The sequence below is a fragment of the Calypte anna genome, chromosome 1, assembly GCF_003957555.1.
Source record: "Calypte anna isolate BGI_N300 chromosome 1, bCalAnn1_v1.p, whole genome shotgun sequence".
Lineage (NCBI taxonomy): Eukaryota > Metazoa > Chordata > Aves > Apodiformes > Trochilidae > Calypte > Calypte anna.
In genome coordinates, this window is record NC_044244.1 from 55,896,410 (window position 1) to 55,923,369 (window position 26,960).

General features: G+C 43.4%; 1 protein-coding gene across 1 annotated transcript in view; it reads right to left on the reverse strand.

Annotated features, from left to right (window-relative positions):
• Window positions 1-5,448: 5,448 nt before the first annotated feature.
• The window catches only part of CHST11 (carbohydrate sulfotransferase 11), a 174,054-nt gene continuing 152,542 nt past the window's right edge, over window positions 5,449-26,960 (reverse strand). Inside the window, exon 3 of the mRNA XM_008505243.2 lies at window positions 5,449-6,367. Within this exon, the coding sequence (XP_008503465.1) occupies window positions 5,519-6,367 (849 nt within the window). The 3' untranslated portion in view covers window positions 5,449-5,518. The remainder of the gene's footprint in view (window positions 6,368-26,960) is intronic.

Below are 26,960 nucleotides of genomic sequence, written 5' to 3' on the forward strand. Positions count from 1 at the left end.
AGGACCAGGGGGCCAATAAAAGGTGAGGCCTGAGACAGAGGCTCAGCTCAGTCCTGAGCAAGCCAGCAGAGAGGTCAGTGGAATGTGGAGCAGTAGCACTGAGCCAGGCTGATCAATCCTGAGGGCAACAGACTCAGAGCACTGTTTGGGCACTTCTGCTGGAACACCTGTTGGACCTTGGAGTGCTGTGCCCTAGGAGAGGTTCGTCTTGCAACACTGCACAGCCAGGCTGTAGTTCCAGGCAGCTGTGCTGTGACTTTGCCTGTTAATTAGGGAGTGCAGGGTGGTGGGATCATTATTTGAGGTGGGACTGGGTAGGGCTCTAAAGGCATGTGGTAGCCCACCATGTGCTGTGACACCTCCTCAGCAGCCTTCCTATTTTCCATTTGTCTCTGTTCTCTCTGGGAATAATGTCTGCCTTGTGAGGAGTGGGACTGGCCAATTAAATGGTCTGTTTGCTACTGGCATTAATGGTCTACCAGGATGTTCTGCAACCTAAAGTATATAACCAGAAGAGACACAGAGGGGTCTGGCCTAATTTAGTCTGGTGACAACAGGGATAACTGGTAATCTAATAGCAGTCTACAACAATTTGAAGAGAATTTATAAAGAGAGTTAACTCTTCCTCCAGTAGTGACAGATGGTGGACACGTTAAATTCCAGGAGTCCCACAGGGCCCACTAAAAAAACCCATATCTGCTGTCTGGGTAGTACAGCACTGAACAGGCCACCCAGAGAGACCCTGAGCTCCCCCTACCTCCAGAGGTACTGGAGCCTTGGCTAGCCAAAACTATGACCAACCCAATCTTGGTGACTTTCAACAGTAGGGTGGGCCAGATGACCTGCACAGTCCTGTCCAAAAACCCCATGAGGGGGAGCAGTTATTTTCTCTATATATATTTCTTCTAAGTGTAATTTTTGGTGCTGTTTTCCTCATCCAAGTTTGTCTTCAAAGCCCGGCTTTCTGGCCCCAGTGAAGCCCATGGATGAGACCATGCAGGTCTCTGCTGGAAATGTTTAACTCAAAGCTGGTGTTGGTCAATTCACACGGTGATGGGCAAGGACATGGGCTAAAGCTCACCAGAGATTGTCATCTGACTGGTCATAAAACTCTTGCTTGAGGTGGGACAATGTTTCTGGGCACGCAACATGTCTCAAATTGACAGCCCTTATCCTTGCTGGCTAGTATTTTGGGAAGGAAGGTGGAGCAAGAGGGATGCCATCAGATGAATTTAGCTTTATGCACCATGGAAGTAGATGATTTTGAGTCTTCTGTTGTTCTGTCATGTGAGAAAGCAAAGCTATGCAGACAAAAATCCCACCCTCAAGCCCTGAAAGCATGAGCCAGAAAAAAAAACACAAAGAGAGGAACTTTCTTTCTTCAATTTAATTGAAGTTACTTAGAAAAATAATCAGGCTTGAATGGCTTTTTAAGGAGAGATTCATGAGCAGTTCACACTTGTGTTGGCAATGTATAATTTAGCTTCTTTCTTTATTAACAGTATATTTAGGTATGAGGAGATACTTCTCTACAACAAGCCTTCTACTGCATACAAATAGGTTAAAAAAAAAAAAAATCCAACCCCACATCGATGTTAAATTATTCGTACACATTGTATTGTGCATGCATGTAAGAAAATAACACTCTCTGTAACAAGAGTAATAGTAAGGACAGTTCCCCCCTCCCCCCCCCCCTTTTTTTTTTTTTACCTGAAAAGTGCAGCAGACTACAGTGAAACCCTAAAACATCTGGGGTCAACTTACTTCTAGAAGCACTTCTGCTTGGGGATGGGTTATTTCACTTGTCTTACGCAGCGCATGGTTCAGGCAGTTTGCACGTTTCTGTGGTGATGGACATGGTTTGTGAAGAGGCTGAAGCATGGACCAAGTCAGTCTCGGGGGGGCCCTTCCACCACCCAGGAGTCACCACCGTGTTGGGATGGGCCATATCCAGCCTGGGCTCCAGTTTAAGGTGTTCAGGGCCATCAGGAAGGAATGAGCTACCCGGCTGTGAGTATCACACAGGGTAAGGAGCCATGGGTGCTGCTGGGTTGAGTGCTGGCCCAGACATATGTGGGGGCACCAGTTGCTCAGAGATGGGTATCACTGCCCCTCAAACCCAGTGGCTCTTAGGGGGCTGGGAGGAGCAGTAGGGACTGGGACCTTCCCTGATGGGTCCTCTCTGTGCTGACCACTGCTGAACCATAATTAACACACAGCCCTCTAAAACAGCAGCCAGGCAGGCACAGCTGTACTTTGAATTTTGCTGTGGCTGCAGGTTTGCCTTGTTTTTGTTTTTTTTTTTTTTTTTTGCTCCCAGGACCAGGTGAGTCCACAGCAGAAATGAACCCAGGAGGGAGGCAGGGCTCAGAAGCAGACCAACCCCTTTGTTCCTCTGGCTGGGAAACCCAGTGAATAGATGGGTTGAAACCAACCCAGTTCCCCGGCTGCCCCCGCACTGCAGGTGGTGGCCACCAGCTCACCAAGATGAGGAGGAACGACCCTGAACACCCTCCTGTGTGGGGGCAGTGAAAAGAGAGTTTTTGGCTCAGTCAAAAAAAAAAAAAAAAAAAATAGAACAATGCACCCAGTAGGTTGGAGAAAAAAAAGAAAAAAAAAGGTGATTCTTTAACATTTGTGGTCCTCCTCTGACCTGGAGAGGACTTCTTGCTCACCATATAGAACACTACCATACTCAGCATGCCAGCTGTTCATTTTAAACACAAAGCTACAGCCTGTCCACAGCCCCCAAAGTAGATACAACATGCTAAATGGACAGCTTGTAGTAGTTTGGGATCAAGGTTTGTAGAAAGCAAGTGAATTTTAAGTACCTGCCTTAGTCCACATAGAAACCATCACAGTGCTGAGCAGCAGGGAGGCAGAGTTTGGGTAATTAAACCTAAAGCTGCTGCTAAAAATCCTGGCTCAGGCAGCACTCACCCCTCAGGTCTCCTGAACATGTTTTTCACCTAAAGGTTTTCTATCATAGCTGTCAAATAGGGCTTTTGTGTCTCCAAAGCAGTGAAACTAAAGAGAGTATTTCAGAACAGATAAAGTGATGACAACAGAGAAAAGAACAAAAAGAAAAGGGGAACGTACATCCCATTTTAAACATATTTACTTTCTGAAGCAACTTTCTTCGTAAATGAAAAAACTCAGATCACAGTCTTTTGGATGATTTAACAGCTAACTGAAAAGAAAACTGGACCAAAATGTGAGCGTTGTTGGATACAAGACCAAACAAACACACAAATAACTTGTGGGAAATACTGGAGAGTGGGAACCTACCCTCAGACAGGTTTTAACAAACAGAAAACCATTGAACTATGAACAAAAGAAAGCCAGGGCACACTGTGACAGGCACTTGCAACAGCTCTGCATACTCCAAATGAGAAGAAACTGCTTTCAAGTAAAACATCAGCCAGCAACTGACCAGAATTCAGAGCAGCCAGAAGCAGCCACCAGCTCCTCACTGTGAAAGCCACTGGGTCAGCATTCCGGGTTAGAAATAGGACCTGGGTTATGAAAACTGTGGCTGGTCCAGAATGGATGAGAGATTTATTTGTAGGGAATGATAAAAAAATAGTGACTGGCTAAAAACCAAATCCAACTGTGAAAAGACTTCAGCTGCTGTTTGTTATGTTAATTTGCTCTTCGCTGAAATTTATTCAGTGACTTATTTTTATAAAATAAGAGGGAATTTATTTTTCTTCTTTAACCACATATGCATCCTGGACACTAATGTAATTCAGTCAGTATTGCCAGCTACTGTATAATATAGCATTTTCAGGATCTGGCTCTGATGCTGTTAGAACAGCTCTGCCTTTGGTTGAATTTATTGAAATCTTCACTAATTTTTGGAAGGGTTGGGTCTGATAATAAGATTGACGTGCAGGCAAGTCAAACCCCCATTTTATCAATCAATCAATCAATCAACTTTGAAACAGATCTTAGTCTCCCACAAGTGCCCTGATTTCAGCCTCTGCCTCCTGCCCATGAGCTTGGCTGTTGGTGCTGCCAGCCCAGAAGAGGACAGCTTGGGATGGCTACAGACCATGGGCAGGCACGTGCTGCCCACTTGGCTCACCCACATCTCCAGCATTTGGAGAAGCCTCTACTTCTGTCCACTGAGCTGGCTGATAGATCCACAAAAGAATTTCATTTTTCACTATTTATGTGCTGGGAATAGACTATGAGTTGCCCTAAAAAAATTGCTTGCTGTGCTATGTCTGGTGCAATCTGCTATCCCAACAAACTATTGTACACAAAACACCCTACTCATGTGTTCACCTCGAATAAAATGGCCATGGTCTCACTGTGGAGCTGACTTACATGAAATACTAACCTGCTGCAAATTAGTAACATCACCATCAATGGTATTTAGGCAGCAATTAAAAAAAAAATACTTACCCTCCCCTCTAGGAAAAAGCCATGAAACCAGCATGTAGGAAGATGAGAGACCTTTTTTATTGCCTTGCATGCTTAGAGATCAACACCAAGATGACTTTTTAACTTCTCAAATCACATACCCACATCCATTATAGTGATGTATTGAGACTGGTGGGTTTTTCAGCCAATTTTGGTTTTCCATCTTTAGACCAATCAGGGATGCACAATTTGCAAAGGATGGAGCTTCCCCCATCCCCATCCTGGATATGAACTAAGCCTATGCCAGTTGCTTTGGGCATTCAAAAATCTCTACAATCACTATCAAAATGTTTTTGGGTTTTTTTTTTCCTGATAGACCATCCACAAATCTGCATTCATTTAGGTCAGCAGGCTTTAAATTAAGAGACAATAGGGCTGGTCACATTCGTGATAAAATCAGTAAGTCCAGATTAATAAAAAGTTCATGGTGTCTCTTCTGTAGGAATACATTCACATTTCTTTCAGTCATGGGTTTTAGACATCATGTATTTATCAAAATTGCTTTGCTTTTCCCTTTCAAGGCTAGAGAGAGAAGATTTTTTTAGTACACTGAAGTGCAGTATCACTTTCTGAAGCAATTATTTCCACCACTCTTCTCAAAGCATGTGTTATCCAGAACCATTTTCATATTTACCTGCATCAAAGGGTAATGGAAAAATATTATTACCCAGAGACAAGCTCAACTGAGGAAAGCCCAAAACCAGACTCTTTTATCCAAATGTCATCTTATCTCTGCTGCTGAAGTGACACCTACCAAGAGAACATGTTTTAAATAAGTATAAATAACATTAATTAGAATTGGAAGAATGCAAGATCAACGAAATCCACCAGAACACAATTAACATCTTTTTGAACAGTGTAGCAATATTATTCATTTCTACAGCTAGATCGTCACAATCCTGTTACCCTGAAAAGAGAGCTGTCCTTTCTTACAGTTGATTTAAATAATTTTGACTGTGCTGCTCGCAGCATCATTCAAAAAAAAGAAAATATTAACTTACAAAATAACCCATTCTCCATATTTATTATGACAAATAAAAATCTTAAATAAAACAGGCTTTCTCTCCCCTCGCTCCCCCCGACCCATCCCTCATTCCAATTTCAGGTAGCTTGGCACTGAGTAATTGAACATTAAAAAATCAAGTTTGTAGACTTCATACAGCTGCGTTTGGTGCTCGGAGCTGATGTTCTGGAAGAACTCTGTGGTCATTTCATCAGTAGTTCTCGTAGACTTTGCATAGGTGGGGAACTTCAGGTAGTTGCCGACTCCCGCTAGCTGGAGAATGTAATTGGAATCCTCTTCGAGCGTTTCGTATTTCCCTACGAGGTCGTAGTGGATGTGGCAAGGGTGGCAGAGGGAGTACACAGTCTGCCAGTGCTCGTTGAATGGCTCTTCTCTTTGGGTGTGGGGGTCGATGAGATAGGCCACAAACTCCTCAAACTTGACGTCGTCGCCTTTACGCAGCGCTTCCTGGGTGGCGTTTTTCCTCTGGCGCCTGACGATTTTGGTGCCGTAGCGCTTGTGGAAGGAAGTGTTGTACTTCTGGGTGAACTTGTTCCTGTAGGCTGACACCAGTCTCTCGAAAGGCTCGCGAACAAAGAGGAACTTCATGTAGTTTTTCAAGCGGTGGTTGATCTCTGGGATGCTGTACTGGTTGAGGGTCTTCAAGTTCGAAGACACGTGGGCTTCGTTGGCTGGGATTTCCATTGGATCACTGTATTTGCCTCTCCCTGTCAAAACCATCATGACTCTCTTCCAGTTTGTGCAGGCCACTTTGGGAACATAGCAATAGATCATCTCGTGATCTTCATCCACAACCAGGTGTTTGAGATCATTGGGCGTTAGCACGCGGCGCTTCCTGCTGGACACGCTGTTTGCTCGGCACGTGTCTGTCACTTGGTCTCGTCTAATCTGATGAAGAATTGCTGTGTTGGACAACTGCAAAGAAAGCACAGGGACCAGTGAATCAAGCAGCTGGGCAGCTCTTACTGCCTCTTTGCTTAGTGTTTAAATTCACAGAGAAGTAGCTCACTGCCTGTATAGAACAGTTCGTGAGTTCCTGAGTAAAATCGTCCCTATGCTAGAAGATACCTCAAAAGTTCCTCATATGTGTTGCTCACTCTTCACAAAATGTCCAAAGCTTTGCTTTGAAGACAAAACAAAGGAGCACAAGTGCTCACACAGCCTGGCAGGGAGCGTCCTGACACCACCCTCATCCTGAGATGCAGTCACTGCTTTTTTCAGTCCTGGAAAACTGATCTCCCTCCCCTCCTCTCTGCTGTTCATCCCATGGCTACAGCAGTGATGGACACTGCCAGAGCTTTTGCTACTGCAATGGGACAGGAAGACACCAGTTGGAAAATTGGTCAAAATGAAAAAGGTTTTTCTTTTCTGCTAGAAAATTAGTAAGTGTGGCTTGCTTCTTGGCTATGACCTTGGAAGAAGAAATGAAGCCCAGGGAGATTCCTACCACTCTCCAAGGGGAACATTCACTCAGATGTGATTTCTTGAGATGCGTGGAGAATGTTAGCTATAAATTTCCCTATTTGCCATATTGACAGAGAAGAACATGTGGCCCTCTAACACACAGAGCATGATGTTTACTCATAGCTTTTTATTCTTTTGTTAATAACACCCTGAGTTTCTCCTATTACTGCTATTGGATACTTTGGAGAGGCTGTAAGTGTCTTGTGAAGACCCACAGGGCAGGTGCACAGAGACAGCCTGCCTCATCCCCAGACACCTCCTGCCCAGACTGTGGTCAAGGACTAAAGCAAGAGCTTCCGCTAAGGTAGGTAATGAGCTCCACTAGGAAACAGGGAATATTAGCCCAAGCAAAAGAGCACACCAACACAGGGCTCCTGTGTTTGAAGTGTCCATGCAGAGCAGAGTGTTTTGCTGTGCAACCCGACCCTCACAGCTATGAATGCCTTTTTACCTATTCTGAATAAATTGCATCAAAACAACTGGGGGAAGGTTTCTGCAATGTTATTTCCATTTATTTAACACCCCTTAGCTGTGGATTTCAAAGAGCTGCACGTTCAAGAATTAGTTTAGCCTCAAAGCCAAGTAGTAAGGCATGTATTAACCTTCCTATTTGATAAGTAAGGAGGTCTGAGGTTCCTTCTTGAACAGAATCTTTCAGAAGTGCTTATCTGATACTTCCCAGTTAGGTTAACATGAATAACAGGATTCTGCAAGGAAGCAGCTGAGCCAGTGTGGACTGGATACATCTGCTGTGGAGGTGCCTTTGGTTATACGGGTCTTCCCCCTTGATGGTACAATGTCCTTGGCAAATGGTTTTGAACCTCTAGTTCCTGTAGTAAAATCTCTGCTTTCACTGCCTGTAGCTATCCCTGATTTATATAATAAAGAGACATCTAAGAACAGGATCTGAAGGCATTTGCTAGGCAAAACCCAAACCAAACAGCAAGATGGAACCAAGCCAATTTTAGGACTTTAGATCTTTAGAAGGAAAGAAGATAAAAATTGTATTGTTATGGACAAAACCTAGAACCCAGATTTCATCTGCTCAAGAGTCAGCAAAGGCTTTTGCAACATGTGAGTAGCAGAGACTCCCCCTCCTTCCCTCTGAGCTGCAGTGGGTTGCAGAGGAATGTTCTCATGATCCGGGGAATACCAAGAGGCTGGTGCACCTCAGACTTGGGCAGGAGGCTTTTCTTTCTTTAGGACAGCATTTATATGTCAAGCCTGGGACCTCTGTAGTTTGTAGAGTGCCACCCACCACTTCTCCTCTGAATTCCCTGATACTTTCATCTCTTTAGCTCCTTTGTTCAGCAAAATGTTGGCTAATGGTTAAAACATGCAGTAGCCCAGTGCAGCTCCTTTAGACAGCTTGGCTCGTCTTTTGTGCATGTGTGGTAAACCCCTGAATACCTCCCAGGTAGAGTTCAAGGGCACTTTGTGTTAAAGTCCAGGAGATGAGATGCCAGATGTGAAATGTGCTTCGTGCTGCCTAGGAAAACTGACTGGCAGGGAGTTTCCAGAATCAGATTTTAAGAAATCAGTTGTTAAGGACCACACAGATTTCTGAAGAAAATTACTTTTTCTGTTAAAAAAATACAAAATTTGTATTTGAACTTATTCTGCCCTTAGGGAGAAACAAAACCAGCTTTAGACTGATTAGAGTAACCAGTGAATAATTTTCAAACAACTAAACAAAACCCTATGCAAACACACAGATATACAAATTCTCCTCTACAGAGAGTTAAAATGCTGAAATCCCTCCTGCAAATTTTCATCAACATTGTATAGCACAGCACTGCTGTTTGCCTCTGGTTTTAGAGTGAAAAAATTAAAAAGAAATGTTTGAGTATAGTGCTGCATTACAATATATTAATGCACTGTATCTGCTTTTCTGGTGCTGGTCTTGGGATAAATACAGACTTAAATTGATGAGATTCTATGGCCTGTATTAGATAGAAGTTCAGATTTGATAATCTAATGGCTGCCTCAGACCCCAATTTGCAGATGAATCTTTGTAGAGCAGCACTTTGCTCCTGCTTTCATTCCTACATCAATAAGCCAAGCACTTCTTCTCATATATTAACATTACTGAAATTTTCAGGCATTTGGAGTAAAGGGGAAAATGCAGCCTTAGTATTTGTGGCTGCAAATGAGATTGTACTACATTAAATTCACTTCAAAGATGATATTTGTGATTTGGCCTCCTATTCTTTTTAACATGGAAGAAATATGAAGAAATGGCATAAAATTTTGGTTAGCTGCATTTATTGAGTACACACCAACACCCTGGGGCCAGCTCTGCCTGTGCTCTGGCCTCTCTATTGGCACACAGAACACATGTTAAATATCAATGTGACATTAGGAGGGTATTGTCCTCTTCTCATGAATTACCATTTGTTATGGCTGATGGATGAAAGGCCGTGTAAAAAAATGTAATGTTGAAAGCTCTACTTCCTTGCTTTTTTGCCTATTGAGTTCAGATTTTTGAAAAAAAAAAAAGCTGACCAAACCTCATTTTCTTCAGCTGCTGACCAACACACTCTGTGCACTCTGGGAGAGCTGCCCTACCTGCTTCCCCCAGAGAAGTGGAGAGTCCTGATGGATCTCCTTGAGGTTTAATGGCAACATCCCTCTGGCTGATGGATGGGAGACATGAAAGCCACCCTTGTACTGCACAGGTGAAAGGTGGGGAAAGGCACAGGAGAGCCTGTAATGGAACTCCTCCAGAACCACCAGAGTCTGTCTTGTAAACTTAAAACCCTGGAGGAGAGGCTCCATGGTCCCCAGAGCCCACGGCCCCGTGTAACAGCATTTTTCCATTTTATATTTTGAAATCATGTATTAACTCTGATATATCTGATGCTAATGTAGTTCATCCTCATTTTAAGTTACATGTAAAGCTTTTAAGCCACACAATAATTTCACTCCAGAAGCTGGTGAGAGGAACTGGGAAAATAACCTGCTCTGCATCAATGGTCACTACCAGAGGTCGCCCCTGATCCCACAGTTCAAGAAATCCCAATAAGTAATGATGTAACTCCATCTCACTTTTGGAGAGGGCACTTTTAAGCATGTCTGAAGGTTAGCCTGAGGGCAGCATGGGGATTGTGATAAAACCACCTCTGTCCTCCAACAGTTCAACTTGGACTTCAGTTGGGCATTAAAGGTTTGGGGAAGACATCTGATAAAAGCATTCACTCTTCCCAGAAAGGACTGACAACACCATAGATGAACTTGATGATTTTTTTTTTTTCCCCTGCAGAAGTTGTAACAGGGTACAGAGAAGAAGGGCATGTCAAGTTCAAAGTTTTCTTCCTTTACTGATGGAGCAACTGACTTGAACTGGGAGGCAACACAAGCAGCAGGAGACTCTCAAGCTCAGTGGCATTTAAAAGAAGAAGGGGGAAAAAAAAAAAGTAGTCTGGAGACATTCTGATCCCAGAAGCTTCTCATCTCCATCAGTCTCAAACTAACAGTGAAGGAGGAAAGTTAAGTCCAGCACACTTTGCTCATGGAGATACTTTCTGTACAGCCTAGGCAGGGGGGTTGAGTGCAGTGCACTGGAGAAGGTACTGAACAGAAATATATATACTGACTAAGTGACAACCATCAAACCATGCCATGCAAAGGCTATTCAAGGTAAAACACAGTAATGAGGTGGAAGGAATTTTCTCCTGGTTACTTAGTCACAGCAGGATAAAATAATCTTTGAGGGCCTTTCCAAGTCTGACAGGCAAGCAGCAAGTTCAGATTTAAACATGTAAAACTTTTTTTTTTTTTTTTAATATAGTAGTGTACCTCAAACTAAGAGCACTGAAAACACTTTTTAATTCGAAGGATAGAAAAACCCAAGTGTCACTCCAAAAACCCACTAGTTAAATTTTGTCTTGCTATAAAAAATCAATGTGCAAAGAAGTATTCCCCCACATTTATATGGCAAGGGTCTATTTATTTCTCCTGTACTGCCTGCAGCTGCTGCCAGTTCTGCACCTTACTGTAACCAGGCTGACAATCAGCCTATGTTGTTTAGCCTATAATTTAGGGTGGAATAAAGAGGATAAATATTGTGAATGGGGTCGGCAGCCCCAAGCCCTGTTAAATTGTTTTTTCTCTTCAAGTTTTGTAATAACAAAAACTTTGCCTCTGCCTTTAATTCTTTAGTTACACTTGTGTTTGTAGGTTTGGGTTCTATCCTACACCAGAACTACACAAGTTACCACAGTGTTCCTCTTACCTATGGTCTAAGGAGCTATTGATCACAATCAGCTGCTGAACATCCAGTTGGGTCTATCCAGTGACATTGTTAAGCTTAGCAGAAACCAGAGCTCCTTTCCATCCAAATCTTCTTCATGGTACTTGTTTAGAAGGTGTGTGCAGCAGGCTCATCATCCATTGAGAACAAGAGCTCAAAGTGAAAAGTGTCAGACAGACCAACTATAGGTGGCACTAATGGTCCTAGTTATGTGACACTGAGAGGCCAGTGTATCAATTGAGTAAAATCCCACAGGTATTACCAGGTCTCCTTCCCAAACACAACCACCAAACTCACCATATGAGTTTTAGAAGGTGTCTGCTATTTAATACATTAAATGCAATACAATAGGTATTACTTATATTTCCCAAGTGCTTAAGTATTGGGGTTTTTTGAGCAAGAGGTTACCTGCAAGCATGTTTGCAATCCTGTTTTCACATCAAAAGTGTGATAAGATTCTTGCAGCTCTGATGGACTCCCTTTAATTTACAAACATATTATAGACCCTTTTAATACTTGGCTTTTACAGTATAGATCCATAACTACCCTACTTGATGTACAGATATTCTACACCCCAAATTCTAGATTGCTTCCTTTAAAAAGGTTCAGCATTAAAAACTGGAACTAGTAATTTTTCACACTTGATAGTTCAAGCATAAGCATTTCTCAAATCATCACAAATAATTACTTTTTGCAGATTTCTACAGATGACAGTCAGACAATTACAGCTACATGAATCAAAACACTGACTCTAAAAGAACAATTGCATTTTAGATAAAAGGATATTATTAAACTGATCTGGTTTGCAACAGTTTTGTTTTGGTTTTTTTTTTTTTTAAGGAATAGCTTTGCAATGTTTCATACTATGATTTATTTGACATTTCATAGAATATTATTGCTGACTTGACTTTTTCAAAAGAATCCCTGCATTCAAATGAAAAGCACACCAAAACCTTAATCAGTATTTGTTCACAGTCCAATAAAGCAGACTAGAAAGCACATTGTGTGCACTGGATATGGAGATGCTTAACATCTTCCCTGACAACTTTCATACAGACAAACTGGAATAAAAATTTGCTTTGGAAATATCTCTACAGAGGCTGGATAATAGAACTATGGTAATAAAACTAATATTAAACTTAGGAGCATTTTTACTAAATGAGAATATTTTAGAGATAAATTATATCCTCTGAGGGAAACTCTTGAAGTATTACAAAGCTGCTTTCTTTTTTTTCGTTTTATGCATTGAACTCATTGTCCCACAGAGAAGATAAGGCTGAGTATGCATTTTTTCCAAATAATTCTCTGTATTGAAGCCCAAGATAACCACACCATTTTCAGTTCCCACTGAACAGAATGCAGCAGGGCTACAAAAAAGATCAAAGCCGTTGAGAGTAAAACTGTCATACACAGTCGCTGCTAGCACTGCACTGTCAAATATTCCAAATTACTTCACATATTCTCTCTTTCATCCAATCCATGGTCCCAACTTCTGTGTGCATCCGTGAGCATGCATGCAGAAGGGAAGGATGAAATCATTCAGCAGTGGCATTACATCAACTCTGGAGGCTACAACTTTTTGAAAAATGTTGCACCCTAAATCTGCATCTACTTTAGCATTCACTCTTCTTTGTCTGGGTACATGATTTGGCTGCCAGAAAAGAAACATCAGTAAACCAGGCAAACTTTGTCAGCAGACACACATGCAGCTGCAGATACCGATGCTTTCCTGAGAAAACGTGGCAACAGGTCACTAAATATTGGCTTTTTTGTCTTGGAGAGAAAGTAAAGTACCACAGTGAGCCTATATAATGCAAAAATCTCCTTGAAAAAAATCACATCTTGGCACCAAGTAATACCAGCTGTATGCTAAACCCAGCTTTTTTATCAGCCTAAGTCTCTCACACAATAAGGTATGGATTCAGGAAGAAAAGAGGGAGCCCCTTCTTAATGCCACCTTCTCCTCTATAATCCCAAACATCTTTGGAAGCCTGCCCATTCCCATTCTCCCTGCTCATAACTATTTGGTGTCTGATCTTACAATATGTGGGGTTTGGAGGCTGAGAAGATGAACATGTATATCCAGTAAAATGTCTTCTCTGAACAAGGAGCTGGAAAAGTTGGAAGTCACCAGCATGACCAGGCAGAAAGACCTGTAGCTTGTCCACAGAGGGGGTGAAAGACAATCTGCTGCATGTGTTGTTATTCAGAAGCTCTCGGGTAATCTTACAAACACAGGGCAGGCAATATCAAAGTGACCGAGTTTGAGTCAATACATCTGAGAGGTAAGAAATCATCAGGGAGGCCAGAGGAGTTTTGCACTTAGAATAATTACAGAAAAAAAAAATCTTCATGTTGGCAGGTTTCTTCGGATTTAATTTACAGAAGGCAAGTTTGGAGCCTCGTGTTGTGTGTACAAAGAGCAACTTTGCATTGTCTCTTCAGCAGCCAAAACCGGCCGTGGGAAGGGAGGGGGGGAGAAGAGGAATTTGGCAGATAGCCAATCCTTTTTTTTTTTTTTTTTTCCCCCTCACAGCAAAAAGATGGGGATGAAACCACAGGCCACGACCTCGGTTGTCATGGTGGGGTGAGGGTGACAGAGCTACAGTGCCTTCCCACAGTGGGGGCTTTGATGCCAGGAGCACCATGGCTGAAAGTGGCTCATGGATACCTTGACAGAAAAGGACAGTGCGTGATGAATTTGCTGGCTCCTGGCTCGTTCTTTAAGTGCAGCCATAAATCACTGCTTGTATTAAAAAGCTGAAAGGTCTGGCTATACTATGAATTTAATTTTTAAATGAAAAATTTCTGGCCTTTCCTCTCCAACACAAGCATGCAGACGCACGCACATGTGACGGCTGGAGCTAAGCTCACACTCTTTGGACCTGTGTATGTCACCTGTAATACACAGAGGCACAGCCACGGCCTTTCTAACCCTTCTTGGCCACCAGGCATGGATGTTTCACCTCAACACTATGATCACTGGCCACTCAAAGCTGCCTCAGGTAGCTTTCTATCATCACCTTTGATGGGCTTAATTATGTTGACAGATGATTTGACAGACATACAGCAGCAAGGAGTGAGTGTCCCCTCTCCAGCAAGTGGGGGGACAGGCAGTGGGACACAACAGCATAGACACACCTGAGAGTGGGAGCCTGCATGATCTTCTTGGCTGAAGGGGAGCTGACTGCATCTGGCCTTGCCTGAGAAAGCCCATGCCTGAGGATATGCTTCAGCTGCACTGGGCTGGGCTCACAGAACTGCCTCCAGATCACCAGGAACTGTAGATAGGGTAAAAGAGACTTCCACTGTTTATCTCATCAGTTCCAGTTTGCAATCAAGACACAGATGAATCACAGACTGGGACAACCCAAGCCTGGGGACAAACACATCTGCTGGGAAGCTCAAAGCCAAGGGAGTGACCTGTAGCTGCTATACTCTGCTATTACACTGGGAGCTGTAGATGTGGTTTTCAAGGAGGGGCTTGAGGACTGATTAGCAAAAGGCAAGCCACGGACATCTGCAAATGGTGCACCAGGAGGAGCACTAGGCTGGGGATGTATGCAGTCAGCCAGGGTGGAGCTGGGAGTAGTCCTTAAAAAACAGAGTAAGAAACTGCATTTTAACCCAGTGGCTATCTAGGACACAATGGAAAATGTGACATTTATTTTTCTGGTGCAAGAAGCTGTGGTAGCAAGGGTGAGATAAACTGGGTGGAGGGAGGGAAACAGGACAGAATAGATACATAAATACAAAAACACTGAGAAATTCCACAAGGACGTAAGGAATAATCTTCTGTCTGGACTCACTGTGGTTAGGACAAGTAGTAATGAAGGTAAACAAGAAAGACTTAAGTTTAGATGTAGGAAAAATCCCAACTGAAATGATAAAATACCTCTGTGCTGGAAAACAATGAGGGATTGCCAGCATTGGGAACCTCTATAACCTTCCCAAGAAGGAGTCAGAGTGACCTAAATGATCCTGCCAGGTAGGCAGGTGCCTCCTTGCAAGTCCTTCAAGACTCACAAACCTGGGATGTTGCCTCACTCTTGAAAACCTAGGTATTTTACACAGCTCAAGAACAAGGCTTTCAGCAAATGCTACAGAGCCCCATAGGCAGAGTGGACACTTAAGGATTTTTATGAAACCACCCTTGGGTAAGGGCAACACCAAACTGTGGGGTGGTTGGAGACCAGACAGCTGCTCAGACACCACCATGACAGACATCATGTAAGACCCTGCACAGGATATGGTGGAGGAGATGCAGGGAGCCTGAATTCCTGGAGTTCCCTGGGATACCCATGCCCTGCTCACTCCAGCAGCTCTGACCTGGCAGACGAAGTTAATGGATTTCTCAGCAACACAAATCCTCCTCCTGTACCTCTGGCTTGCAGCTTAGGTGTCACACAGTCAAGTAGAGATACTAATTTTCTTCTCAGCAGGGAATCTGCTGTTTTAACTGAATACAATTTACCCAGTTCCATGCTAAATCAGAGTAATACGTTTCCAATTTTTAACCCAGCGTGTAACACACCAATATTGCTCCAAAGCTTTTGAAGCCCAAATAGGAAAACACAAGATAGTTGCTGCATAGCTGGTTTCTTTCATATGTTTGCTGGCTTTAGTAATTATATTCGCACGTAGCTTATGGGCTTCAGCAGTTTGTTCAGAAGAGGGGAACCCTGTAATTACATGTTTAGCCATGTTGAGTCCCTGTACTCTGTGACTCAGGTAAGCACCCTGTGTGGGATGCTTCATGATGTCCTTCTAACATGATGTCCTTCTTCGTTCCCTAAACCAGGGATACAGGCTCAGGCCAAGAAACATGGTACAGTTTTTTTTTAAGGTAAGCTGTTGGAAGTAGGAGTGATAATACCCAATGGTGTATATCCCTGCTGTAAGTTCTCCCCTGTGTGACTCACTTGCTTCCTAACTGGATGGTGCAAAGTACAGGAGGAGACAGAGAAGAGAGAGCAGATATCACCCCCAGCAGCTCAGTGACAGAGACAACACATTTCATCTCCTATCGCAGTCTGACTCTTTTTTTCATGTAAGGATTTGAATTAATTCATCCAGACACAAACTGGCAAAATACCTAATCCTTTGGATAATGAATTTTCTTCTCCTCAACTACTAAAAAAATTAACACTGAATTTCTTCTGCTTCCCTTTGGCAAGGTTATATTGTGCTCAGACCAACCTTGCTCTTCCAAGGTAACTTTTTCTGGCACATTTGTTCATGCTGCTCACTAGTGTTCACAGAAGGCAACTAACCAGGGTTGCTCTTTCTCCACAGCCCCAATTACAGTTAACTGAAAATTTTCACCTTTCTGCTGCAGTACAAAAAGAACTAGATGAACCCCCTGCTTGAAAAAACAAGACCTTTTCTATTAATATGCTAGCATCCGTTTATAATCCTAATTACAAGCAGCTTCCCAGGAAACCTTCCTGCCACAGAATGAAGTAGTACAGAAATAAGATTCTGGTTTAGCACTGCAAGTCTGTTCCATCAATAGCTTCCTGGGTCTGATTTCTTCTGCCTTCAGATACCGGGGACTCCAGCCCTGAAGGCTGCTCAGCCCCATACAAGCCAGCAGCAGTCATTCAGTTCCACCCTAATGCTGTCAGGATTGGGCCCAAAGAGGGACCAAAGCAAAAGACTGAAGGTGTACTATGACAGAAGGGAGGGATTTGTTTGCTTTTGCAATATTTCCCGATTTTGTTGAGAAACACCCACAGATGTTTCAGTCTTTGTGCACCGAAAGAAAGTGACTGCCAGTAGCTGACCACAAATACCTCCAGCACAGGCTTCTCTGGGAAGCAAAGAGCATAAGGCTGCTGTCCCTGTTGGCCACCAAAGCTTATTCCTAAATGCCAGCGTGCTCCATCCACTGTGCCAGCTCTGCACTGATGACAACACCCAGGGCTCTGTGGATCAGACCACCAGGCCCTCGCTGGAAACTTCCCATCTCCCTGGGTCCCTCCGAATTGCAGGGAGAGAGACCTCAGTACAGCAATTAAAGAACAGAAAACATGCCTAGGTAATCTTCTTTAATCCTGACAAACCTAAAAGCGTCTCGGTCGTATTTTTAAGCATTTAGTTTGCTACATAAGCTGTCTGATGTTGGAGCGTGAGGGCAATGTTAAAAGTAAATTCCATCAGCTATTTCAGACAACTGGAAGGTACAATTATTAGCATGAAGCCTTGTTAATTCTCCTCATCTCTACAGCTGTGTTTACTGTGATTTCTAAGAGTTCTCTGTCTCATCTAATAACAGATCCATTTAGGGACTGCATACTAAATGTTGATTTACAACAGAAGAACAAATTCTTAGTATTTATTTAAATGGCAGCTATTTTTTTGAAACTGTTTCCTCAGCTACACCCTGAAAGAAACTGCACATCATCTTTCTCCCCTCCCCCCCATTTTTAAAATGCTCATTTCTTTTTTTAAACTTCCTGAAGAAAAATGAGAAGAAAAGGCCCCTCTTAGCTCTTGCTTTTGGGATCCTTCCTTGGCTGCATCCAAGCGCTCACTCCTTGCTCTCTGCTCCTTTCATTCCCTCTCTCTCTGCTAAAAAGGGCTGGCTTTGCCACTCTCATATCTTTGTCTACTGCCTTGCCCCACCTGCAGACTGAACACGGCAGCAAAGATCAGAAGATAAAGGAGCTCCAGGACTGAGTTTTCAGCTGTCTCTCCATTCTGATCTCCCCCAAAACATCCTTGCTCTGACTGCTGCGCTCGCAGCGTTTGTGAACACGGGCCAGACTGAGAGATGGGGGCAGATATCCCCTGTCCCCGAGCAGCAGGGCAAGGTGCAGGGCAGCAAGGTGCCAACCTGCAGCTCCCTGGTTTTAAGGGACACGGGCTGAGGGCCAGGGGTGATCCAAGGCATCCAGCTCTACGGGCCATGGGAGCCAAGAGCATGTGCTCGACAGAGAGGTGGGAACAGGATGGGCTCTGTCCCACACACAGGGCCAGTGCTGTTCCTACCTCCTGCCGGGCCCCTCAGGAGGTAGTGGGGTGACTCTGCCCATGGCTGCTGGCATGGGCAGCTTCCTTCAGGCTTGGGTGAAAGGTAGAGCCCGGCAGGTTACACCCAACCTGCTGCTTATCGGCATTGCAGCCTTGGGAATGTACTTGTGGGGGAACTGACTGCTTGGCTATCAGCACCTCCATCTACCACTGGCTTCTGCTTGCCGACAAAAATCAGCTTGTTACTCTTTATTAGGATTTCTTATTTTTATAAAATGCTTTTTTTTTTCTTTAGTAAAGCCTTTGACACCTTTTATCACAGTGTTCTCTTGAAGAAACTGGATGCTCATGGCTTGGATGGGCTTACACTTTGCTGGGTGAAAACTGACTGCATGGCTGGACCCAAAGATTTATGCTGAATGGAGTTAAATCCTGCTGGTAGCCAGTCACAAGTGGTGTTCCCCAGAGTTCAGTATTTAGGCCAGTTCCCTATAATATCTTTACCAATGATCTGGACGAGAGGATCAAGTGAACCCTCTGTACATTTGCAGATGACACTAAGTTGAGTGTGAGTGTTGATCTGCCTGAAGGTTGGAAGGCTCTGCAGAGGGACCTGGACAGGTTGAACTGATGGGCCAAGGACAATTATATGAGGTTCATTCAACGAGGCCAAGTGTCAGGTCCTGCACTTGAGTCACAACAGCCCTACAGTCTTGGAGAAGAGTGGCTGGGAAGTTGCTTGGTAGAAAAGGACCTGGGTGGACAGACAGCTAGATATGAGCCAGCAAATGTGCTCAGGTGGCCAAGAAGGTCAAGAGCATTCTGGTTTGTATCAGACATAGTGTGGCTAGTAGGACCAGGGAGGTGATCATCTCCCTGTACTTGGAACTGGTCATGCCACACCTTGAATATGGTGTTTGGTTTTGAGCCCCTCACTACAAGAAAGACACTGAGGTACTGAAACGTGTCCAAACAAGAGCAATGAAGCCAGTGAAGGGTCTAGAGTACAAGTTTTACCAGGAGCAGCTGAGGGAACTAGGGTTGTTTAGCCTGGGGAAAAGGAGGCAGAGGGGAGACCTAATTGCTCTCCATAACTACCTGAAAGGAGGCTGTAGCTTGTTACCTCTGCTCTCAGGTACAAGAGGAACAAGAGGAAATGGCCTGAAGTTGTGCCAGGAGAGGTTTAGATTGGATATTAGAAGAATCTTCTTCACTGAAAGGGTTGTCAGGCACTGGAATAGGCTGCCCAGGGAAGTGGTGGAATCACCATCCCTGGAGGTATTTAAAAGCCGTGTAAATGTGGTGCTCAGGGACATGGCTTAGTGGTGGACTTGGCAGTGTGCTAGGTTAAAGGTTGGACTTAATCTTATAGCTCTTTTCCAACCAAAATTATTCTGTGGTTTCCCTTTGAATAAAATGTAATGCTAATAAGCTGGGAAGGAATACACACATCTCCCTATATATATTTGTACACATGCACACGTACACCCCTGCCCATGCCCCACGACTAAGCAACCCAATGGCACACTGGCTTATGTGGGCCATAGACCAGGGCACATGGGGCTTTCAGGCAGTACTGAAGGCCTAAAAGACATTCTCACATGTAAGTAAGTGGAACTGAAAAAATTCAGCAGCGCAGTGGAGAGAAAGCATGCACTGACACTGATCTTTTTCGGGAGAGTGGTGTGAGAAGCATCTGTGGTCCCCACAGCCAGTCAGTACCTGGGAACTGCTGTCACCTCTCTGATGATTTCAGTCAAGACAGCAGAGGTGCCTGATGGTTCCTGATGCTGCTCTGGCTTACTAAATAAAGGTTGTTCTCCAGAGCTGCCAGGTGACATGGATTTAGGAGTAGGTTAAAGTGACAAGTTCACTTTAATAGGGGAATAGCTCATAGACCTGATAAGGAGAAGCAAAACTAAATTACAGTTTCCAGCTAAGAGAGCTGTAATTTTAGGTTCTCTGTGCAGTAACATCCACCCACTGGATCCATGAATGAAGAGCTAATGGTTCCTCCTCCAACTCTCAGCACTGCCTGCTGCAAGACCTACCTTTGCAAGGCAGGGAGAGCTGCCAAGTGCTGCCATGCCCTTCACCCCCTAGGGGGGCTTCCACGCCACAAATGCCTCTCACAAACATGCTGATAATTTACAGTGGATTTTGCTCTTTGAACACATCCTGCCTTTTATGAGATGCATCAGCACAGCTGACCTAGAGATTAACAACACCATCTCAACCCTTTTAGTTTTGCACTTCAAACATAAAACTGATTTTGTGAAAGTCTGCTTATCCTCTCATTTCTAAATCCATTCTGGAGGTTAATACTAGCTGGAGCAGGTCACCATGTGAAGGTCTCATTTGAAAGAACCACCTTTTTGATCAGTTGTCTGCAACCCTATATCCATGCCTGTAATCCATCCCCATGTGCATCTTCTAACTGCTGTGTATCCCAGCTAGCATGAACAGAGGAGCCTCACAAAGCCTCTTCCCAACTCCTACTGTTTTTAGAGCTATTCTCTTCCTGCTCCATGGCCTGACTTTATCTCTGGCTTTGTTTAAAAATAAGCTTTGTTCACAGGGGAGAGCAGTAAGTGGGATTCACTGCTTCCAGGAACTAGATGTAATTTCATTTGACTTCTTCTGTCCTCCTGGGTGCTCTCTTCTTCCACCTCACCATCACATCTATTGACACAAGTGCAAGCCCCTGCCTTTGGTCTCTCCCAGCACAGTGCTCTACAGAAGCGGTCAATGCCCCCTAACTCATTAACACCACCGTGTTCTCTCAGCCTCTGGCTAATGCAAGAGTACAAAGTAATCCTAGTTATTTTAAGGTTAGACTTACCTCTTTATTATTCCTGAACTTTTTCACTTATGCCTCTCACTGCTCTTCCCTCAGTCTCCTTGGCTGCTCTTCATGTAACCCCTTCAGCATCCCTTCTGCACGCTGCAGTCAATACCACTGGAGCTCAAGTTGAACTTTCAAACCCACAGAAGGTTGGGAGCAGAGGAGGGGGAAATGCAAACATTTTCAAAGGAAGACATGAATGTTAAACTGGATGAGTAAGAGGCTGCTCCAAAACACACATAGTACTTAGGAGCTTGAGATAAAGCAGCTACCATACACTACTAGTTTAAACCTGATGCAGAACATCTGTTCCTGTTTTGCTTTAAGTGATTCATGTTCTCTTGTCTGCAGCTCCAGAGAAAGAAGGACCACCTGAGCACAGATAAACTGCATGCTCACTTAAACCATTTCCAAGAGGAGAAAACACTTTCCAAGATTAGATGAGAAAAACTGAACTGCTGAACAGCCAGCTAGTGAATGCCAGAGCCCATGCATCAGCCTAATAACACCTTGTGTTGCCTCTTCACCTAACCCAACATTGCAGGAAGGATCGGGCCCCTTTTGTCCTCTCCCCAGCAACACTTTGTTTTTGTGGATCTACTGAGATCAGTAAAACCTTAGATGCAAAACTCTATCCTCAAATTACAGCTTGTTGGAGCAGCTATGAGACCTCTCAGCTCCCTGTGGCAAGGCAGTGGAGCAGTTCTAAGTCCACTAAAATATGGGCATATTTTAGCTGTGACCTGCCTCATTAGGGACTGAAGGCAACAGATGTACACAGTCAGTGGGAATAAGTACTGGTTCCCAAATAAACCTCAGATAAACTGCAGAGTGATCTGCAGGTGCTGGCAGGATGGATAATTCCTCCTGAGGCTGCATCTGGAGCCTCTACTGCAGACTGAGGTCTGGGATAAAAATAACACTCAGTACTTATCTGGTCTTTTTCCATCTGTAAACTTCAAAGCATGATGCATCATCCTCACATTCCAGATGTGAGGAACAAGCCACAAAGAACCAGTACAGTGCTTCTGGACCACCTCCACAAGCTGAACCTTTTTTTCTCCCAACACCTCTTCCCTTCCCAAGCAGAACTCTGCTGGGCTCAAGGCAAGGCAACCCAATGCTACCAGCACTTTAAATTTTCTGTGATTCTCCTCATATTTTGAGATGGAGATGGGGCTTATTTGTCAGGCCTGGTTCCTGGTACTTGTCTGGGAGAATTTTAGAGCACAGTATGTCTTGAAATACTTGGCCTCCCTAAAATTTCTACTCCTCCCAGTTACATAAAGGTTAAACAAACAGATTAAACTGGAGTCTCAAAATTCAGGTTGATAAATTGTGGCAGTAAAGAATGCTGGTGTCAGCAGATTACAGATAATCAAAGCATTTGGTTTAGAATTCAACCTTTCCCTATTTGTTATTTCTTTCCTGACCAACACTTTAGAGATTTACTGTTGGTTGTAACTTCCATATCAAGTTGGTGTCTATGAGAAATTAATAACATACATTTGACACTGCCTGTTGTGAAAATGCATAGCATGTACTGCAGGAATACATGGTTCTCCGTTTATCAAAACTACTATCAGGTATGCCACTGAGCTCTAATGGGAAGTCGACAAAGTTCAGTAGAGTTAGACCATTCCAAAATTTGTACTGGGGTAAAAAAGTAATAACTGAAATACAAATGAAGAAGGGCTACATGTTTTGGTCAGCCTTTTGACTTTGTAATATGAGTTTGCCACACCCCTGAAAATCAATGTATATGTTACTGAAAGAAACATGAAGTTCACGGATCTATGAAGGTCATGTTGAGAAGTAAAAAGCAGCATTTATTTTCTTTCTGGAAAAGTACTGGGTTCTCGTCAAGGAATCCCTATGAGAAGCATAAAGTTTGTCTGGAATAGACAAACTCAGCCTACCTGCTTTAGCCTACCACATCTTACTCATCTGTGTTAAAATCTACCAGAAACACGATAGAAAAGGTGAAGGAAGGCACAAAGGAATACAAGTCATTTGAGTGATCCAGTGAAAACCAAAAAGAGTAAGCAAGCCACAGCCTGTGGGTTTGAACAGCATCCAGGAAAGCAGTCTGGTATCTTGACATTGGTACAAAGGTGAATGAACGGTCTAAAATGTTCACAGATGACAAGAGAAAGAAGTTGGTGAACAAGTTTTTCAATGCATTACAGTCCCCTCCAAGGAAGAAAATCAGAGCCTGGTCTGAGGAAGTTAAGGGAAAGGAGCACAGAAAAGAAAATTAAAATTACACATAGTGAGAATATTGCCCCTACATCTCTGGGCAGAAGAGTTTCCTTTGAGAAACTCTGTCTTTTGATGGCAGAGAATGACATCTCTCTGGGACAGGAGAGGAAAGGAGAGCAGAAAAGCCTGTGATATATGGAAACTACTGAACAAAAGAGACTGTCTTGGGAATTAATATTTATGAAATGCAAAAAAAGAATGTAGTAAAATAACAGATAACACAAACCTAATAAAAGCAGAGTTGTTCTGAATTAAACAATCAAGATGCAGAGCCTGCAATCTGATGCTGTACTGTCAAGAAACCAATTCCCCTCAGTATCAGGCAATGTCAAAAGCAAAAAAAATACACACATATGCCTGATCCAAAACCCAGTGAAGTATACAGAAAAATTCCTTTTGATTTCCCAAAGCTTTCAATTTTCCTCTTTGGGAATTTCTGATGCTATTAAGAGCTGGAAACTACCACTCTCACACCCTAAAGAAATCATATTGCTCACCCAATGGCACAGAGAAATGCTATAGAGCGGAAGGGTTGACAGAAGTTGAACAATTTCTCTGCTCAGTAGAGCTTGATGGTGCATCCTAAATCCTGGCATTGGGTGTGTGGGGGGGTTAACTGCAGTGTTATGGACATGATTATTTCTGAACTTGCACATAGGAGTTAGTGGACCAATATTCCCCCATCACAGGTGTGAACTAGAAAAGATATTTTCAGTAAGATACCCTTCTGCTGCTATGGACTATCACAGTGTGCCATCTTCAAAGTGCTGCCTAGTCTTGGTTTTAAAGCCTGTTTGCTTTGGGGGAGAAAAATGGAGAAAGCATTTCTTCTAATATTCTGCTAATGTTTATGTTTCTTTCCTTTTTTTTTTCTCTTTTCTTTTTTTTTCTTTTTTTTTCATTAAATATACCCATGGCCAAAACATCATGAATGTGGAAATGGGTCAGTTCAAAAAGACTGAATGAAAACCACTGTGACAACCTCAATTCTGAGTTTGTTTCTCTGTGGGTTCATTTCTTGGATAGGGTTTTCATTTTAGGTGGGTTTGTTTTTCATTTCCAGGCATGGTTTGCTCTGGTTTATGCCCAAGGACTTGCACTAACAAAGTCCTACGGTTCTGTGAAAGAAGGATAAACATAGATGCTAATCATCTGAAAATCATACCTTCTGCTCCATTTCTTTAATAGTACTTCCCAGATAGAGAATCATAGAACCATAGAATCATTTTGGTTGGAAAAGACATTTAAACTCATGACCCTAAGCACCATACCTATATGTCTTTTAAATATCTTCAGGGTATATAGAATAGGCCTTTGGGTACAACCTCAGTTTGGGTCCCCAGGCTCACAGTTGCAGATGCCACATAAACTGTGGCATCCCTTTTCCACAAGTGATCCATGTTTGAAAGATCACTGCACCAGAAGGAAGCAAGTGTGCCCTCACCCTACGGTACTCATGGTCTGCAGAGAGCCAAATCTTCCAGGCTCTCTGCTCAGACCCTCTACTCAGACCCTCTTCGTGGAAGAGAGATGCTTACCCCAAGCCAATGAAACATTGGGTCAAGACTGCGTGAGGTGCCACAAGGTCCTTCTTCACACTTGGCATGGTCAAGGGAGGGGACAAAGTGTCCCACAGGGCCAGTTTCATCCCTTTGGTTTGTGTGGGCCTGGTGGTGCAGGATGCCACCTGGTCTGATCTCAACCCTAGCCTATGGCCATATGGGTATGGAGTCTGTACAGGCAACTCATCCTAGAAATATCAGTTTCTTCACAGGGAAGAAGGAGTGAGCCATTTGAGAGAAATGCCAGGTCCTGAGGCCTTTCAGGACTGTGAATATAATTCAGAAAGACAAATAAAATCCACACTGGGCTAGTAGCAAAAATCAGGTGTTAGAGTGCAGGGAAGACACATAAAACACTGCACTAAACTACAGCAGTTTTGCCCTACTTCAGAACATAAAGTTTATTGAACAACTCCCAGAAGAGGGGAAAATGGTTTTGGCACTTGGCAATAAAGTCTATAGTTAGTTTGTCACAGAAAATCCACAAACTGTGCTTGACTCTTGAGAAGTTGTTGTGGCACTGTATTGTGAACACCCTTGTCCAGTGCTGCCACCAGTGGGAATGGGATGTACAGCTTGAGGAGGGTTCTGGTCTGCCCATTACCCCTCATGAGGAGCCTCGGCAGAGGGGCAGCCCCTGGAGGAGCCCAATTCTCCCTGCTATGCCATTGGAAAGGAGCAGCTTTGGGTCCCTTCACTTACCCAAGGCCACTTCAACCACCTGGAGATGTGGCAGGCAGGGCTGAAGCTGTGGTTGACTCAGCATGAAAGCTGAGGGAGGCAGTAGGGTGATCTGCCCTCTGAGCTCAGCCACGCTGGAAGAGCCAAACTCAGGAATGTGTCTGTGGCAAACCAGGCCTGGTGTTTTGTGACTCATGGATCCCTGGGCATTTCCAACCATCTGGTTTCCCAGAATTGGACAATCTGATGGTTCTCCTGCCAAACTAATAAAATAAACAAAATCCATGGATATGTGAAATTGTAGAAATGGAGCTAGGGATGCAACAGGGAGATTTTATGGCTATGCATCTGAGATAAGATGGGACAGATTTAAAGAGATGGCACAATTTAAAAGATTCATCAGCACCATAAGAAAACACTTTCTAAAATTACTTGTGCAACAAAATTTTATGTTCAGGGATGGTAGAGTCATTCAGTAGGCAGCTCACAGCTATACAGCTACTGTGAAGAGTAGCAAATATAATTTTGAATGGAAAATGTATAGATATGTTTTTAAAATGCACATGCTAATATCCTCCCTTTGCTTTTTTTTATTGGCCCAGCCTCCTGTGCGTTCTGAACCTTCTCTGAAGTTCAGTTCCTCTCCTGGACTTTTAAATAGCAAGCAATTAAAACTGAAAGCAATCTCTAATTGTACCAAAGAATCCACTTGACTCGTTACAGCTGTAGTCATCAGGCATGATGCAAGCTTGTTGCCTCTGTGGCTTAACAAAGTTGGGAAACCACAAACTATTCCCAGACTCAGTTCTTAAAAACTCTAAATCTGGGCAATGATAATTTACACTATGGTTAGTCAAACTAACCTATCTTTTTTATCCAAACTAGAAGGACCTTTAGGGAGTGAAAACACATATTTTACTGAAAAGATTAAAGAGCGCTAAGCAGAGCTCTCACTGCAGTGCACTGAATAGGTGATCGCCAACAAAAACATGACTAGACCAGACCCATCTGTCATCCAAACACAAAGCAGCAGCCTTTCATTTGGGTTATTTGTGAAGAAGCAGACAGCCCGTGTCTGTTTAGGAGCATAGGTGGCCCCAGGATTACAAACTCAGTCTCACTGTGAAGCAGATAAACATTATCACCATTCAATAAACACAAAGCTTGGTCAAGCTTCACATGGTGAATATGTGGTGAGCCAAGCTTGACACCCAAGAGTGGTCCAGTCTCCTGTCATAAACAGCAGCTTCTGCAAGCAGTAAATCCAGCAAAGTAACAAGAAAATAAAAACAATTTCCCAGTTTCCCATTTAACATTTCCCTTTCTGCATCACATTTTCCAATTTTCTTACAGAGTTCAGTGCTCTGTGACAAATGTGTTTGCCATTGACAAGGCTGGACTTAAGCACAGCACAATTTTTTGCTGTGTCCACATTTCACTGCAAGAAGACCGTGGTTCGGATCATGG